The sequence below is a fragment of the Somniosus microcephalus genome, chromosome 21, assembly GCF_052327205.1.
Source record: "Somniosus microcephalus isolate GS21.2 chromosome 21, FLI_Smic_1.0, whole genome shotgun sequence".
Taxonomy (NCBI): Eukaryota; Metazoa; Chordata; class Chondrichthyes; order Squaliformes; family Somniosidae; genus Somniosus; species Somniosus microcephalus.
In genome coordinates this window covers 50,602,578-50,618,142 of record NC_141007.1, presented here as the reverse complement: position 1 = coordinate 50,618,142, position 15,565 = coordinate 50,602,578, and the positions used below count along the sequence as shown (strand labels likewise).

Here is a 15,565-nt window from a genome sequence, read left to right as displayed (position 1 = left end):
AAACACATCTTACCTTAGGGTTTCCACACTGTTCACATTTCATATATTTAGCTGAAAATAAAAATTAAATATCGTTAAAGTTAATACAAAACAGATTTCATTATGTTCATGTGTAAGTTCACAAAACTTTTGAAAACAATAACATTAAATTACAAATGTAAAGCTAGACCCCAGTCTTAGGAGTTTGCTGATCCTTGCAATAATCTTTAAAAGTGCTGATCGAACATCTCCATTACACCTCAATTCCCTAACAAAGTTCAAAAGTGTAAGGTTGAACTACGGAAAGCAGGAATAGTTCATTCTAATGTTGCAAATATGAATCTCTATTCAAACTCATCTCTACTTTTCTACCCCACAATGTATTACCAATGCTTTCTGTAACATAATGGGCCAGATTTTTCTGCCATTAGTCTCGTGTTATTTATGCATAAATGGTACAGCAACTTCAGGCAAGGAACAGAAGGGCTGCTAAACTCAAATATCCAAAAGTTGGAGTCCGAGTTGCTCCGCTCTGCCATTAGCTTTGTGAAAACGGTATCTGCCTCACCACTGATATGCATTGAATGGCGTGTGGTTGCTGTTTTTGTAGATACAAACTAAACTTGCCACAGATATTTAGGGCTAGCAATTACAAGCATAAGCACCCTTTTAACAACCTGTTAAGTGGTAATGACTGCCAATCAACCTTTTAAATACAGGGTTTATATATAGGGACAAATACAAGAGAATGCAGGAGGACATAGACAGGTTTGGGAGGGGGGGAAAAGTATGTCAACTACAGATAATTATGAAGTTGTACATTTTGGGGGAAAATAACGAAGAATTGAAATATATCATGTTAAGATTTTCAATGGAGTGAAGGTTCAGAGAGATATAGGGATGGAGATATATAGATCGTTAAAGCAGAATGCAGGTGCAAAAAAAAATCCAAAAGGATAAATTAATTCTGGGTTTTATATACAGGGGCACTGAATACAAAAGCAAGGAGGTGATGATGAATCGGTCCAAGACATCACTGAGGCTACATTTGCAGTTTTGGGAACTCCATTACAAAAAGGATATTGGCAGCACGGAGAAGGTGCAATATAGAATAAGTAGGATGATACTTGGGATGAGAGGATTGTTATAAGACCTGAAAAACTATATTGTATTCACTGTGGCAAAGGATGTCCAGGGGGAATCGAACAGAAGTATTCAAAATTATGAAAGAGTTTGAGAGGATAATTAGTGAAAGATTATTTCCACTGGTTGATGAACAAGGAGGCATACATTTAAATTTAGTACCAGAAGCAGAAAGGAAGCAGCTAGAAAAATGTTTTGCTTTACACAATTATTAGAATATGGAAAGCCTAACCACAAGGGCTTTCGAAGTTGAGTTAATCATAACACCTACGAAGGAATTACATGCACTTGAAAAAGAAAAAAGGGAAGTTGGAAAAAATCTTTACACAGAGGGTGGTCAGAATTTGGAATTCTATGCCACAAATAATTGTTAAAGTAGAGTGCATAAATTATTTTAAAAGGAAATTAGATAAAGGGTATAGGGAGCAAGAAGAGTGGAATTAGGTGGCTCGTGGTGAATAACAGCACAGACTTGATGGGCTATTGGCATGTATCTGCGCTATAATATTCTATTATTCTGTGGTATGGAGAAAGAGCAGGGATATGGGACAGGGAGCTAGCACAGGCGTGATGAGCCGAATGGTCGTCTTCAGTGCTGAAATTTTTGATTCTGTGTAAATGTCATGCCTTGCTGCCCATTCGGCCTGAAAAGGCTCCTTGTGGTTTTCTTAAATTTCGTACTGGTCAACATTCTTACTATAATACTACCTGCCTTCAATTATACGGCCCTTTGATGCTACTGCTGATTGCTGTATTTCAGTTGATTTCAATTTTTTGCTCTCTGCATGTTGGGAGTTATTCACACATTTCAAAAATAACAGGTTAACATTTTTTTTTAAATCTGCCACTAGCAAATGTCTCCCATGTCTCACAATTAAGACAGAACTTAAATGCTTTAGCAGGAAGTCTTGTATTTGAAAATGTGCAATCAGGTCTTTTGTCACAGATTTAATGAATAACAACCGTAGAGCTGATCTCACGGTTGGGAGCGAGGAGCAGCGCTTGCAGTTTGGGAATTAGCAAGCCCACAGCTCATGCTTTTCCGACCACTAATTTTAAAATGGGCCTGTGACTTCCTGACCTGTCATCCCTGCAAGTGCAGCTTCGCACTGGAGCCCCAAATGCCCATTGCAGCACAGCAAAAAAAAGTCCTTTCACTCCAATGGGAGATTCCAAAAGATGGGCCTAGAAATTGGGGTGTGCCTGAATTGGGTGCAGCACACGCCTAATGAGGCCTGTGGCAGGACCACACGAAACAGCTCCACCGGCCTCATTTCTTTACTACCAGCGAGTTGCGGGCTCCAGTCGCGACCCCAGAGGCAGCTCGCCAGGCCCAGGAAGAACAAAGAACGGACGTGGCACCAACAAATTTCTAGGCCATGGATTTCTAAACTGGGCTAGAATGTGAACTATACTTAGTAACCTCTTCAGACATGGGGATAGAATTATGAACAGGAAGAGTCTCATTAAAACAAAACCTTCTGGCAGTAAAATCTCAGTCTGTTGCAAAGAAATCATTACATAACACTCCTTCCTCTCCCTCGGACAGAGAGAATTTGGTATGGCAAAGTAACATTTTATCGTTGTCAATCTGCCTAGGTAGAGTAAGGCCAAAGAAATTACTTGACCTTCTAATTTATACTTCTATCTTAATTATAGATGGACAAAAGCTACTGTCGACAGATAACACAAAAGAGTGCATTTCCTGCAAACAGCACGACAATGATGTGCTGCATTAATGCGGTTAGGATTTTAAATTTGACAACTGAAAGCCCGGGCAATTTCCATGCAGATAATCTAATTTATTTCATCATGCCATTTGAGGCATTTTGAACTCCCAAGGTTATCTCATAATTTCAAATCTTAATCCTCACAGGGGTGCACCATAATGTTCTATTCCTACATACCCAGAAAAAATACATTAGAATTATTCATTTCCTAGTGAACTTACTTACTTACCAGAGATGCAAATTTAACAAATGTTAGCATTTGTTCATTTTAAGTTGCAAAACACTTAGCTTTATATTTTTGTAGAATACCAATTTTAGGAAATAAGCAATGTAAGGCATTAGAGTCTAAAAGCAAAGTTTTTCGGTCTTTAAAGCATTCATTCTTTCACTGACCTATTCTCTGCGTGCTCTTTCTTTTACTGTATAACTTTTAGATAGAATGGTTATTTATTGTAAGAATTTCAAAGATTTGAGGCAAACCAAAATCAATGTGTAAAACACCATCGCCTGGAATTTCCTCAGGGGTTCTCCTGATCGCCCAATTATAACATTGGCGGATGATCAACTGAAATCCTGCGGAGTTTCCATCAAAGCTACAGCGGCCGTTGGGAGAACCCCCCCCCAGGAAATTCCTGGCGTATGCATTCCGGCTGATACTACCCAGCTGGAAGCTCCTAAAGTAGTGAATAGGTGGCATTTTTATTTATGATTGCTTGCAAAAATGAATTAAGCTCATGAACTGGAAAACAAAATAGGTTAAAATTTGAACAGGTCTGGCAAGCTCTGTACTCTGAATGAGGGTGTTGAGGTCCACAATTACTGGCATCTGGATTGAGACTGCTTAAAGCAATTTCTATACAGCGAGCGAGCGAGCAAGTGAGTGGACTTTCACCCTCTTGCTCTTAGCTGGGTCTGAACAATGACAACAACTTGTATTTAAATAGCGCCTTTAACATAGTAAAACTTCCCAAGGCGCTGCACAGGAGTGTTTTAAGACAAAAAAATCGACACCGAGCCACATAAGGAGAAATTAGGGCAGGTGACCAAAAGCTTGGTCAAAGAGGTAGGTTTTAAGGAGGGTATTAAAGGACGAAAGAGAGGTAGCAAGTCGGAGAGGTTTAGGCAGGAAATTCCAGAGCTTAGGGCCTAGGCAACAGAAGGCACGGCCACCAAAGGTTGAGCGATTATAATCAGGGATCCTCGAGAGGGCAGAATTAGAAGAGCGCAGATATCTCGGAGGGTTGTGGGGCTGAAGGAGATTACAGAAATAGGAAGGGGCGAGGCAATGGAGGGATCTGAAAACAAGGATGAGAATTTTGAAATCGAGACACTGCTTAACCGGGAGCCAATGTAGGTCAGTGAGCACAGGGGAGATGGGCGAACGGGACTTGGTGCGAGTTAGGACACGGAGAGCCGAGTTTTGGATGACCTCAAGTTTACATAGGATAGAATGTGGGGGCCAGCCAGGAGTGCGTTGGAAGAGTCAAGTCTAGAGATAACAAAAGGCATGGGTGTGGGTTTCAGTAGTGGATGAGCTGAGGCAAGGGCCTGATATAAAAGGGCAATGGTGGGTATCGTCACTGGCAAAGGAGCATACACTAAGGCAACCCCGATTTAAAATGGACTTACAAAGTCAAGGAAATTAATCCTACTTTAAAACTGGCCAATAAAGTGTCCAGTACCTCAACACTCAGCAACTGACCATTATAGATTACCCACACTAACCCAAGAAGTCATATGCACAGTTTGGTTCTGTGCAGAAACCCAGAATGAGTAGCACTTAAAGTATATTCTGCCACTGGCTATCTACCTTACACCGTGCCTGGTGACAATGCAGGTGTGATAACCTGCTATATACCCATTCAATTGGACTCTCAACCTTCAAACAAATTCCAATTTAAGAAAACTTACGTTTCACTGAGGTATCAAAGTTTTTGTTTGGGTTTCGGGCTTTCTTTTTCTGTTTATTCTTCGATAGGAATTCAAGATTCCCCTCCTCCTCTTCCAGGGCTCTTTTTCCACAAGATTTCCCACCTGTATGTTGTTGTCCATTCTCGGAATTAACACCCTTTGGTCTGTTAAGCAGAACAGGAATAATATTGGTTACAAAGTAAACAATTTCAATTCAATGTTCGCGGTGTTGTGCCCTGCCCAGGAATTCGGGTCTCCACGGGGTACTCACGCGTAGGCCCAATGGAAGTGCCGGTTTCCTGCATGCACTGCGCATGCGCGGGAAACCGGCACTTCCGTTCCCCTGAACGAAGAGGTTCAGAGGTCAAACACGTGCGCGGGAGAGGCAGCGCGTGCGCATTGAACTTACGTTTTTTTTGCAGGTTTCTCCGGGAGGGTAAGTCTCCAGAAGTTAGACATGTAAAAAGCAGTTGCAAGGCAAGATTTAGTGATGTTTTGGGGCTTATAGTATTTATAAGTTTGACAGCCCTTCCTGTCAAACTTATGAATGAAGCATTCCCTGCTCAGATTGGCTCCCCATGGCCCACGTGATCCCAAGGGACGCATCGAACTAACTGCGCCCCTGGGATACGCAAGCACTGCGCGCCAGCAGTTGGAGGAGGCCCAGGATCGCAATTCCACGGGGGCCCACAGCTCAACGGCCAGCGCACTAGGTAAGCGCAGGTTGGGGGGCTTGCACCCGCAGGAAGCCCCCGACCCAAATTTCTGGGCCATTATCAGGAGCTAGAAGGAAGGAACTTAATCGGTGCCACTTTGAAACCTGTGCAAATAATAAGCAGGAAATATGAACGCAGAGTATAGTAGAAATCATACTGTATTAACATGTCCAAAACACGTGGCATAATTACATTTTATTTCATGGTTATTAAATATCTGCTAATCATATATTTTATCCGTAATATAACATTTTTAGAATAGTGGCACATCTCACAGGAGTATCAACAGGATGTGTCAGTATGTGGGCCGCATACGTTTCCCCCCAAACCCCAGCACGATAAGTTAAAATCTCTACAATGAGTACATGCCTGGAAAGACAAAAGAAAATTAAAATAAATAGAACATCTGTTAGCCTAGGCCCACATTCACACATCTCCTACTGCCTAGCCTAGGATCAGCCGCTGGCCTATTCCTTTAAATAGTGATACTGAAGAAGGAAGAGGAAATAATTTATTGATAAACGAATAAAATTCAAAGCGCTGCCTCAGCCCAAAGTTGAAGATGTGGGAACGATGAGTCACAAAATTATGTTGAGAGTTCAACCCATTCCGCTGTACAAAGAAAAGAAAATGCAAACAGCTTAAAATAAGCCATCAGAAAGTGTGAGTTGCTTCCCCACAGGGAGGCAGAGAAAACCGTTAAGGCAAGTCACCCCAGGAAAGTTTTGCTAGAAGCACTGACAGAAGCAAGTTGCCGGTCTGTACTCTTAGAGAATAGGGGGTGGGAAGAGATGGAAATTGGGTAGTGGGGGGCAAGATGGGGAATGGGGGCTCGGGAGAGATGGAGGCTGGGGAATGGCTCTTGGGGAGTGAAGGAGAAAAGGGAAGAGAAGGGGACTGGGGAAAGAGAAGGCGACTGGGAGTCGGGCTCAAGCAGGGGGTGGGTGGGAACCATCATTGTTTGCAGAGCCAGGAGCAGCAGCAACAACATGGAGTGGGAGCAGCACAGAGAGGGGCAGCCAGTAAAGTGAAAGAACCGAGGAGGTAGGTTGTTAAACTGAGGGCTATTGGACCATGGGATCCTTCACCACATGGCTTTTGAGGTAAAGACTAATATTTAATATGAAAGAGAAGGGGATAAATATCTGACAAGGAGGAACATAAAAGGATCTGGGGGTTATAGGAGAGAACGCCAGCACCGGGGGCTGACGGCCTCCTCCTGTGCTGAAATTTCTCGGTTTCCCCCCTTTGCCTGCTCACAAGTGGCCCCCTGGTTCTTGGAACTTCTCGCACAATAGCCATTGGCGCGAAATCACGAGCAAAGATACTCAACTACAGAGGACCCAGCATTTACAAGGTAAATGCAATAGCTATGTGATCAGATGTCATGAGATCATGCCTCACATGATGAGATGTCATGTGATCAAACTTCCAAGAACGCCTCCAACCAGAGTTAGCAACGGTGCAGTCCTTCAAACTTCAGTCTGGAGCAGTGCGCCATCCGACTTCAGGTGGTGGAATCCATATTTTTCCCCACTGCTGTAAAATATTATCGGGTATTTCTAATTTAAAACGGTATTAAGTGCAGAGCTGAAGAGCACAGGTGCAGTGTGTGAAAGCGGCCGCACAGGAGGAAAGCTCCGGTCAGAGTGTGAGCAACAGGCGCGACGTGCGAACTGAGCACTCAAAACCCAACCGAAAACGTGCACGTGGCTGGAGCCAGCGGGAAAAAGTAAAGCTGCGACTGGAGGATCATCTCTCACTCCTCCAGTGAGTAGTGAGCTGCTAACAGTCCCCTAACACAGAACTTCAAACATTAGCAGCTGCAGTGTTTGGCAGGAGGGGGTCCCGGACAGGGGTCTGCAGGACATTAATTCCCCCTGGGATCTGCCAGGCACTCTGGCCCTACTGCAGGCACCTGTGCCAGCTGCCAACGTAGCAGGACCCTGGGATGGCAATGAACTGGGAAACCCAACAAACAGAAAATAGAACTGAAATCACATTCCCCGCTGGCAGGGCTCCAGAATTAGGCATGATCGCAGGCGAGGGTTGAAAAAAAAAAGTACGCCACAGGAGATATAGCCAATCCCGAGATATTTGGCTCATCCGGTTTACTGTACACACACTGACCATTTTGAAAATAAGGACACCTGCAAATAAAGGACACCTGATGCAAGTCCTTTAGGTGTCCCTAATTTACAAGTTTCACCGTATATGATGACTAGCTGTTCTAGCTGGAGAAAATGTGGGCCAACTGACATCATGGAAAAATAGGGTGGTTGGGGGAGAGGTATGAGAGAGGAATTTCTCACACTTCTGGATAGGGTGCGAGAAAAAGCTCCTTATCTTGGTAATCAATTCCTTTGTCACATCTAGCCCCCAACATCACATTTTCCACCACTCTCTTTCTTGTCCCACTCTTTTATCAATATTATTATCACTACACTCAGTGCTCCTTGTTTGTTCTGTAAATGCACTGTACCACATGCTCTTGTTCCTCCCTACATCCTTTACTATGTTGAAATCAAGACTTGTCATATAGTCTCCTACTTTAATTCATTCATTCCTAGAACCTCTGTAACTGTGTAACCCATTCCCTCCCTCAGTCTTCCCTTCCTCCTACAATCTTCAGCCTTTTAAAGCCCAAGCTCGTCATCGCCTAATCACTACTGCTTGATTTGTCTTGTCGCTTCTTTTACTCTGTTAATCTCGGTGGTGACTTGCACTATGAAACTTGGCCCGTCACTAGCCAGAGTGCAGTTTTCTACCCGTCATTAGGAACTGGGTGTCAATATTAGATGAATTTCTTGAATGCTTGAACTGTATATAGTTAGGCCACAGCTAGTCACCATATTACAGAAAAGGTGTGATTGCACTAGAGAGGGTACCGAGGAGATTTATGAGGATGTTGCCTGGACTGGGGAATTTTAGCTATGAGGAAAGATTGGATAGGCTGGGGTTGTTTTCTTTGGAACAGAGGAGGTTGAGGGGAGACTTAATTGAGGTGTATAAAATTATGAGGGGCCTAGATAGAGTGGATAGGAAGGACCGATTTCCCTTTGCAGAGGTGTCAATAACCAGGGGGCATAGATTTAAAGTAATTGGTAGAAGGATTAGAGGGGAGTTGAGGAGAACGCCTTTAACCCAGAGGCTGGTGGGGTCAGGAACTCACTGCCTGAAAGGGTGGTCGAGGCAGAAACGCTCATCGCATTTAAAAAATATTTGGATATGCATTTGAAGTGCCGTAACTTACAGGGCTACGGACCAAGAGCTGGAAAGTGGGATTAGGCTGGATGGCTCTTTTTTGGCGGTCACAGATATGATGGGCCGAATAGCCTCCTTCTGTGCCGTAAATTTCTATGATTCTAGGCCAAAGGCTCTTGAAGGTCATTGCTTTTTTCTGCTTTATATTCATTGAGGTGAAAAGCAAAGTGCTACTGCAAATGCTCGGAATTAGATTTGTTCAAATCAAGCATTTGAATAAAGTTCATTTTGAAAGACAATTTGTATTTATAAAGTGCCTTATAATGTCGCAGAAATGTCCCAAAGTGCTTCACATATAACTAGTGACTTTGAAGTGCCGTTAATTATATATAGGTGAATCTTTCCTTCTACTGTGGTTATATGACAGTCACAACATTCCCCATCTCTTTCAATCAGAGCTCTCGCTTCTCACTTAAGGATATGTAGAGAGAAAGGTACTATACAAATTCTCTCAAACTTGTCACATAATCAAATGAAAAATGTCTTTTGCTGTGCTTTAATAAGCTCATACGCTTTATACGCTTTCATACTGAGAAGCTTAAATATATTTTTAAAACTGCAAAGAATTACATCAATATTGAAGGGTCTCAAGATAAATAATAATCCCCATAATAAAAACTGGCTTTGAATTTGCATGATTCCAGAATACTTTATAAATTTCAAAACAAAGGATTCCTCTAAAATTATGCTCAAAATCCTGAATCTATGGGTGGGGGGAATTTTAACCCACTCTGCCTGGCAGGAACAAGACGGCGGGGTCTTTAAAATGAAGCACTCAATCTTATTGCCCAGTTCCAGCTGGCCGCCGTTTTAACTACTCACTGACACACCCATCAGACGCATGCAGGAGCCTCGTATATGTACGCATCAGGGTTCAGTCAATAGGAGCTAACTGCATTTTAACCAAGGCCTGAGTGGGGAAGCTGCTTTCCCGCCAGGTGAAAGGGGGTTGGCAGTCGTTGGGAGGACGAAGAGGCCCTCCAAGGCAAGTGGATATCTTTCCTCTGTGGGGCCAGGAAGAGTCAGAGTGGCCTTCCTTCCCTCCCATGAGATCCTCCCAAAACCCCCCTCCCACGACTTATCCGCTTGCCGGAGGCCACCCGACTTCCACCTAGGTGTGCTAAGACACAGCCCAGTCTCATGATGGAAGCACTTCCATATCCTTGCGACGCCCAGAACCAATGCCCACTCTGGTGCTAGAGAGCAAGGTGAATCAGACTGTCCTGGCAGATGCCAAGTTGTTACAGTCTGAAACAGGGCCCGCTCAGGTCTGAGCCCGCTAGTGGTTGCTAACCATGAGCTTCTCATGAACCCTTGAGTGAGCCACAGCAGCCTCCCTCTTCCCATGTTGCAGCCACTGTGGGAGCACCTCGTAGAAACATTAGAAGTTTATACCCGGGTGAAAGGGGTGAGAAGCAAGCCTTTATGTAAGCCAATAAATCTACAAAGCCATTTGAAATCTGTGTGTGCAGAGCGTTCCTGTAATAGCTGGAGACCCTGCAATGTTAGTTGATATGAATACAAACCTTTGGTCTTTGAACATATGCTGTTGATTGTAGGGTGGAAGGATTTGGATATTTGTTAAACATGATTGTTAATCTGGGAGCGTGAATTGTTCACTTGAAGCTCTCTTCAATGAGATGCTGCTGACAACAATGGACCCTGTAGGACCCTTCCGCTTCCTCACCATTCTCCAGATCATCGCTGTCCTCTCTCTCATCATGCTGAAGGTCCTCCAACAGTAGTTCCATGTACTGTCCCCATTGCAGAGCAGTTATACAATCATACAGGACACGCTTTCAGAGCTATATTGCAGGAAGCCACCAGACCGGTTCAGGAATTGTTGTTTGAGGACGCCAATGGTCTCTGATGATGGGTTTAGTCGACCCAAGCATCTGACTGTAGCGGAGTTTCACAGGCCAAGAGGAGTCATAAGTCAAGTGCGCAGGGGAGAGCTCTTGTTCCCAAGTAGCCAGCCTTTAACTTGCTGTGCAGGGGCAAATAGTGGAAGTATAGACAATTGACACAATACTAATACACAAAAGCATCATGGCAACTGCCAGGAAAGCAGGCACAGATCAGCATATGCACTGCTGGTCATACATCCGTTGCACATTCTGAAGGCAGTCACACTGTGTGAAGGAGCCAGAGGGCAACATGGGTGCAATTGATGACATGCTGCACTTGGGCCGGGGGAAGGGGGTAGTGGGGAAATCCTGAAACTGTGCAAACACCAAAGCCCTATCCTGCTACTTCCGGGTGTCCGTGGGGAAAATAACAAATACTTTAGCATCAGTTGCCTGTTTAATACAAGCATGGATGGTAGACTAACTAACATTGCAGATAACCAATCTGGCAGCTTGGAAGGAGCCAGGGGCAAAGAAGTTCAGAGCTGCAGTGACCTTGACTGCAGCAGGCAATACTGTGCTAGCTGCAGCTGCTGGCCACCCTAGAGAACTGAGGCTTTCTTCTGGAATGCTCCTCGCTCCTCAGAACCGCAGGTACTTTGTTCTGGGCCTATAAACCCTGTTGAGAGGGCAAGGATTCTTCCGAACATACCTCCTACAGTTTGCTCTCCCTCCAGCCGTGGCAATTTGATTCATTCTCCTCCCCCAAGAGTGGGATTCCTAGAAGGACCCCGTCATGAATCTTATCATTCATGAAGAAATGACTCATGAAATAACACTGGGCGGCCAGATGGTGGCGGCGTCCAAGGAGTATAAATACTCGGGCGTGGGCCCAGCTTGCCCAGGGCGTTTTTGTAACCAGGAACTAGTGATGTAACTAGAATCCCATGGTTGTGAAACAGTTGATTAAAGCCTTGTTTTATACTCAACCAAGTGCTTAGTGAGTTTTCTTACATCAGACCCCGATCAAGAAACTGCAATACCAGAACCTCTCAACAATTCCGAATCTACCTTAGGGGCTATAAGCACTTTCAATTCCTTGTAACGTCAAAAAACCCAGAATGCACTTCAAGTAAAATATCTCCAAAAACTCTATATAGCTTTACCCGAGAGCAACTAAGGATTTTTTAAATAGTATCTGAAATGGCCACCTCAGGACTTGTGCTGCCCATGGTTGGTGAGCAGGAGCAGGAAGTGGCTGTAGTCAGGCAGTTAAGGTCAGAAAATGGCATCAGTTTCATAATGACGTCACTTGACCCCGATAGCAATATATTCATGAGGCTCCAGCCCATTCCAGATGGGAGTTCTGGCCAGCAAGATTAATGTCCCGTGGAAAGTCAGGCCAGTTGTAGAAGTACCGGTGAGTGGGCAGGAGGAACAGACATTTTACATTCCACCCACTACAGTATTTCCCTGGTTTTAAATGCCAACAAATATATGATGATGAAAATTGCCTTCAGTCTCAAACAAGAAAAAGCCAAAGTAAATAAATGAACCAAAACTGCTGTCAGCTTGTCAGTGATTTACAAGAAAAATCAGCTTTTCTCCCCACTGGGATTGGAAGGTACTAGTATCAACCAATCAGCCCCAGTACTTGGAAGCAATTTATCAATCAGACGTTACTTGTTTCACCATTAGTTGTGTACAAACTTGAGGCAGAAGTGTTTTCAGATAAGTTGATGGTTTCTGAGCACTGCAGTTACAGGTATGGTCATTTAGCATTTGTCCCTGAAGAATTTGGGGCTGAATTCCATCAATCGCCCACCATAACTCCACCGAAAGACCAGCAGAATGCCCAGGGAAACAGCATAAACAGCTGACACTGGGAAACCAGTGGAACCACCGTGGAATTTCAGTCCCATTATTATATATAAATAAATTTTTAAAAAAACCAGTTGCAGAAGCTTTCCTCCCAATTGACCACTTAGCATGCATCACAAAGCTCAATATAGGTTACAGCTGCTATGTGGCTCTCTGCAACCATTTTTTCTCTTCCAGTAATCTTTTTAAGGTTACTAACCTGGATGGTTGACTTGATTTTTCATTACATACTTCATTTATTTTTTTTTGAAATATAAAGTAATTGTCCTAAAAAAAATTCTTCTCCTTTCACGCTCTCTGACACTAATTATTGTACACTACGGAGGTAGGTCACCAATGGAGTCAGTGAAGTGATGCGAGTCACAACGATGAAAGCAGCAATGATTGAAAAATTAGTTGGGAGCTATTAGCTGACTTGTGCAGCACAATTCTCAGTATAAAAAATAGTTAAAAAGGAACATTCTAGGGAAAATCAAATTCAAAATCACGCTCTTAAAAAAAAAAAGTAAATTAGAATTATGAGCCTTCTCTTACAAACTTGGAGTTTAATATAGAAAATTAAATTTAACATTACTTTTCTTTATTTTTTAACTAAAGTACTTCCAACAAATCAGGACTGCCGCAATCATTACTCAATTATCGTGTTCAATTTCAGAGTCCAAAACATGCACGATAATTTAAGAGTGCCGCTTTCATTCTGTGGGGCAATTTTTAAACTTATTGCCGGAACTTAGAACTGGCATTATTGCAGGTTGGCCAACCATTATAGAAACCTATTGACAATCCGTGGTTCTGGAACGGCCGCCTGTCCCACGACGGCAGTTTCACAAGTTGAAAATTACCCGCCCTAACTTCAGCACTACTGTATTTCAGCAGAATGCTCGGCATCCATTTTGATTACGCCTCTTTGAAGCCTCTTGTGGCGGTTTTCTATGTTAAACGTGCTATATAAATGCAAGTTGCTGTTGATTTTTGTTTAACATACAAAATTTTACATGTGCCCAAATAAGGTCTCAAAGAAAGACAGCAATCAGGAGGAGTTTTCAATGCAACCCGTTTTCAGGTACTGCAATCCTCAGTAACAACATGCTCACAACAATGTATGTGAATTCTCATAGCCTCTAAAGTAGTTTGCTCAGAAATGTTGGGGATAGATGTTAACTTTCGGGTGGCTGACTAGTGGAGTGGGGGGTGCGGGAGAGGCAAAGCAGAGCAGGCAAAACCAGGGTGGCAGCAGCCTGCAGTATATTTGTGGAGCCAGGAGTACAAAGTTTTGGGGCTGTTTTTGGAGTGGCCAGCAGCAGTCTCTTTAAGGGCCGCTGGTTAAACTGTTCAATACCAGGACATCATGGGCTCGAATTTCCAAGTCCCGTGGAGGCCGGTTTGGACGTGGGAGTGGTGGGAAAATTGCAGAATCGGGGGGCACGAACCCATCCCGCCCCCAACCCGCCTCCGTGCAAATGTCCCAGGAGGCGGGTATCCGACCTGTGCTGGGAGCCGCCTCCCCGAGGCGGGAAGGGGATTAGTGTCAATTAACTGCCTGTTAACAGGCAGTTTTTTGCCTAATCCCTACTTTTAGCCCTGAAGTGTGGGCTTCCCGACGGCTCCGAACCACGCCAAGTTAGTAAGGCAGGCCGTTGGTCTGAAGGGGTTGTTGGGGTCGAGATGTCCGTTGTGCAGGTGAGCGATGGGTGCATGTGTGCAGAGGTAAGTCTGTGAGGTAAGTGTAAAGTGTTTTAATAAGTTTTACTTACCTTAACTTTCTCCTGCAGGCTTCCTTCCTTCAGTTCTCGGGAGTCCCTCAGCTCACCGGCGCAGAAAGCAGAATGGCCGCTGAAATGTCAAAAGCTGCAGCCTCTGCTTTCTGGTCTGGAGAGATCTCTAACTGAGTCTGAGTAGAAGGACTCAAGTTAGAAGACAGATTGTCAGTGTTTGACAGCTTCACAGAGCTGTCAAACGCTGATTTTTCATCTGTCAAAAGCTCTTGGGTTGGCCACAAGTCGATGGAGGCGGGACTACAACCCAAAAAGTGGGAGTCCCGCCTCCATTGACAAAATCCAGCCCCATGTGTCTGTTAAATTAGGACCCAGATTTGCATAGTAAAAGGGGCCTACCACACGAAACAGCAGGTGCTCCGGCCGCCCACTGAAATGTCCCTTTAAAAATGACGGCAGCCAAGGCATTGGCATTAATGGGGCAGCAAGTCTACTGACCACATATTGAGGCCATTACCGCCCCGTTAATGACAATTTCAGCTGGATAAAAATGTCCCCATTATCCTTGGTTCAAGATTTCCATAAAGTATTGACAGAGGTTTCCCCTCTAATTACTCTGTCTCTGGAGTGGGCTTGAATCAACAACTTTCGGACTCGGAAGTGAGAGTACTGCTATTGAGCGAAGGCCGGCACCAAGCTGATCTAATTAGTAGGAAACTAGTTAGTTGTTAACAAGAACAAGCAACAAATATGGAGGTACAGAAAGAGTGGATAGTGAAGTGCACTGACCTTTCACCTCTGGGGTCCAGGTTCAAATTCAGCCCTGACCATTATGCCCAAAAATCCTCTGTCCTCAACTCTAATGTCACATGTGAAATTATATTGGGGCAGCTTCCACTCAATTCCTTGTGGGTGTGAGCCAATAGCGCAAAATTGCCCATAATCCAGTACTGAGACCACAAGGACAGCTGTTGTAAGAAGTGGAACTAAGAGCTCTTTGATGAAAATGTAGATGCTACAGATCAATACTCTGATTTAGAATAGCAACAAATTTCCAACTCAGCAACATCCTTTAATTATACTCCTAAATCTTTTGCAAGAAATATATTCATAATATTGACTAATATAAAAATATATTGTGTGGCGAGCAGCAAGAAATCAGTTTTAAATTATGTGCTAAAATTTATGAGTCTTTGCAGTGTGCAAGAACTCAAAACTGTTGATTCCACTGCATGATTTAACTACTCAAGCATCTGTTGAAGAACAATTCAAACTAATACATTAAAGCCCATGTTAATCCAAGGATTCTTGAATTCTAATGCCTTGAAGAAAACTTATTGTTCAGACACATAGGACACTGTATACTGTATTCTGTATTT

The 15,565-nt window shown here is 43.7% G+C and overlaps 1 protein-coding gene across 1 annotated transcript in view; it reads right to left on the bottom strand.

Annotated features, from left to right (window-relative positions):
- Window positions 1-15,565, bottom strand: part of dus1l (dihydrouridine synthase 1-like (S. cerevisiae)) — an 82,858-nt gene that overhangs the window by 13,703 nt on the left and 53,590 nt on the right. The window contains exons 11-12 of the mRNA XM_085963591.1: window positions 4,764-4,927; window positions 14-51 (exon numbers count right to left, since the gene is read on the bottom strand). Coding sequence (XP_085819717.1) covers window positions 14-51; window positions 4,764-4,927 — 202 coding nt within the window. The remainder of the gene's footprint in view (window positions 1-13; window positions 52-4,763; window positions 4,928-15,565) is intronic.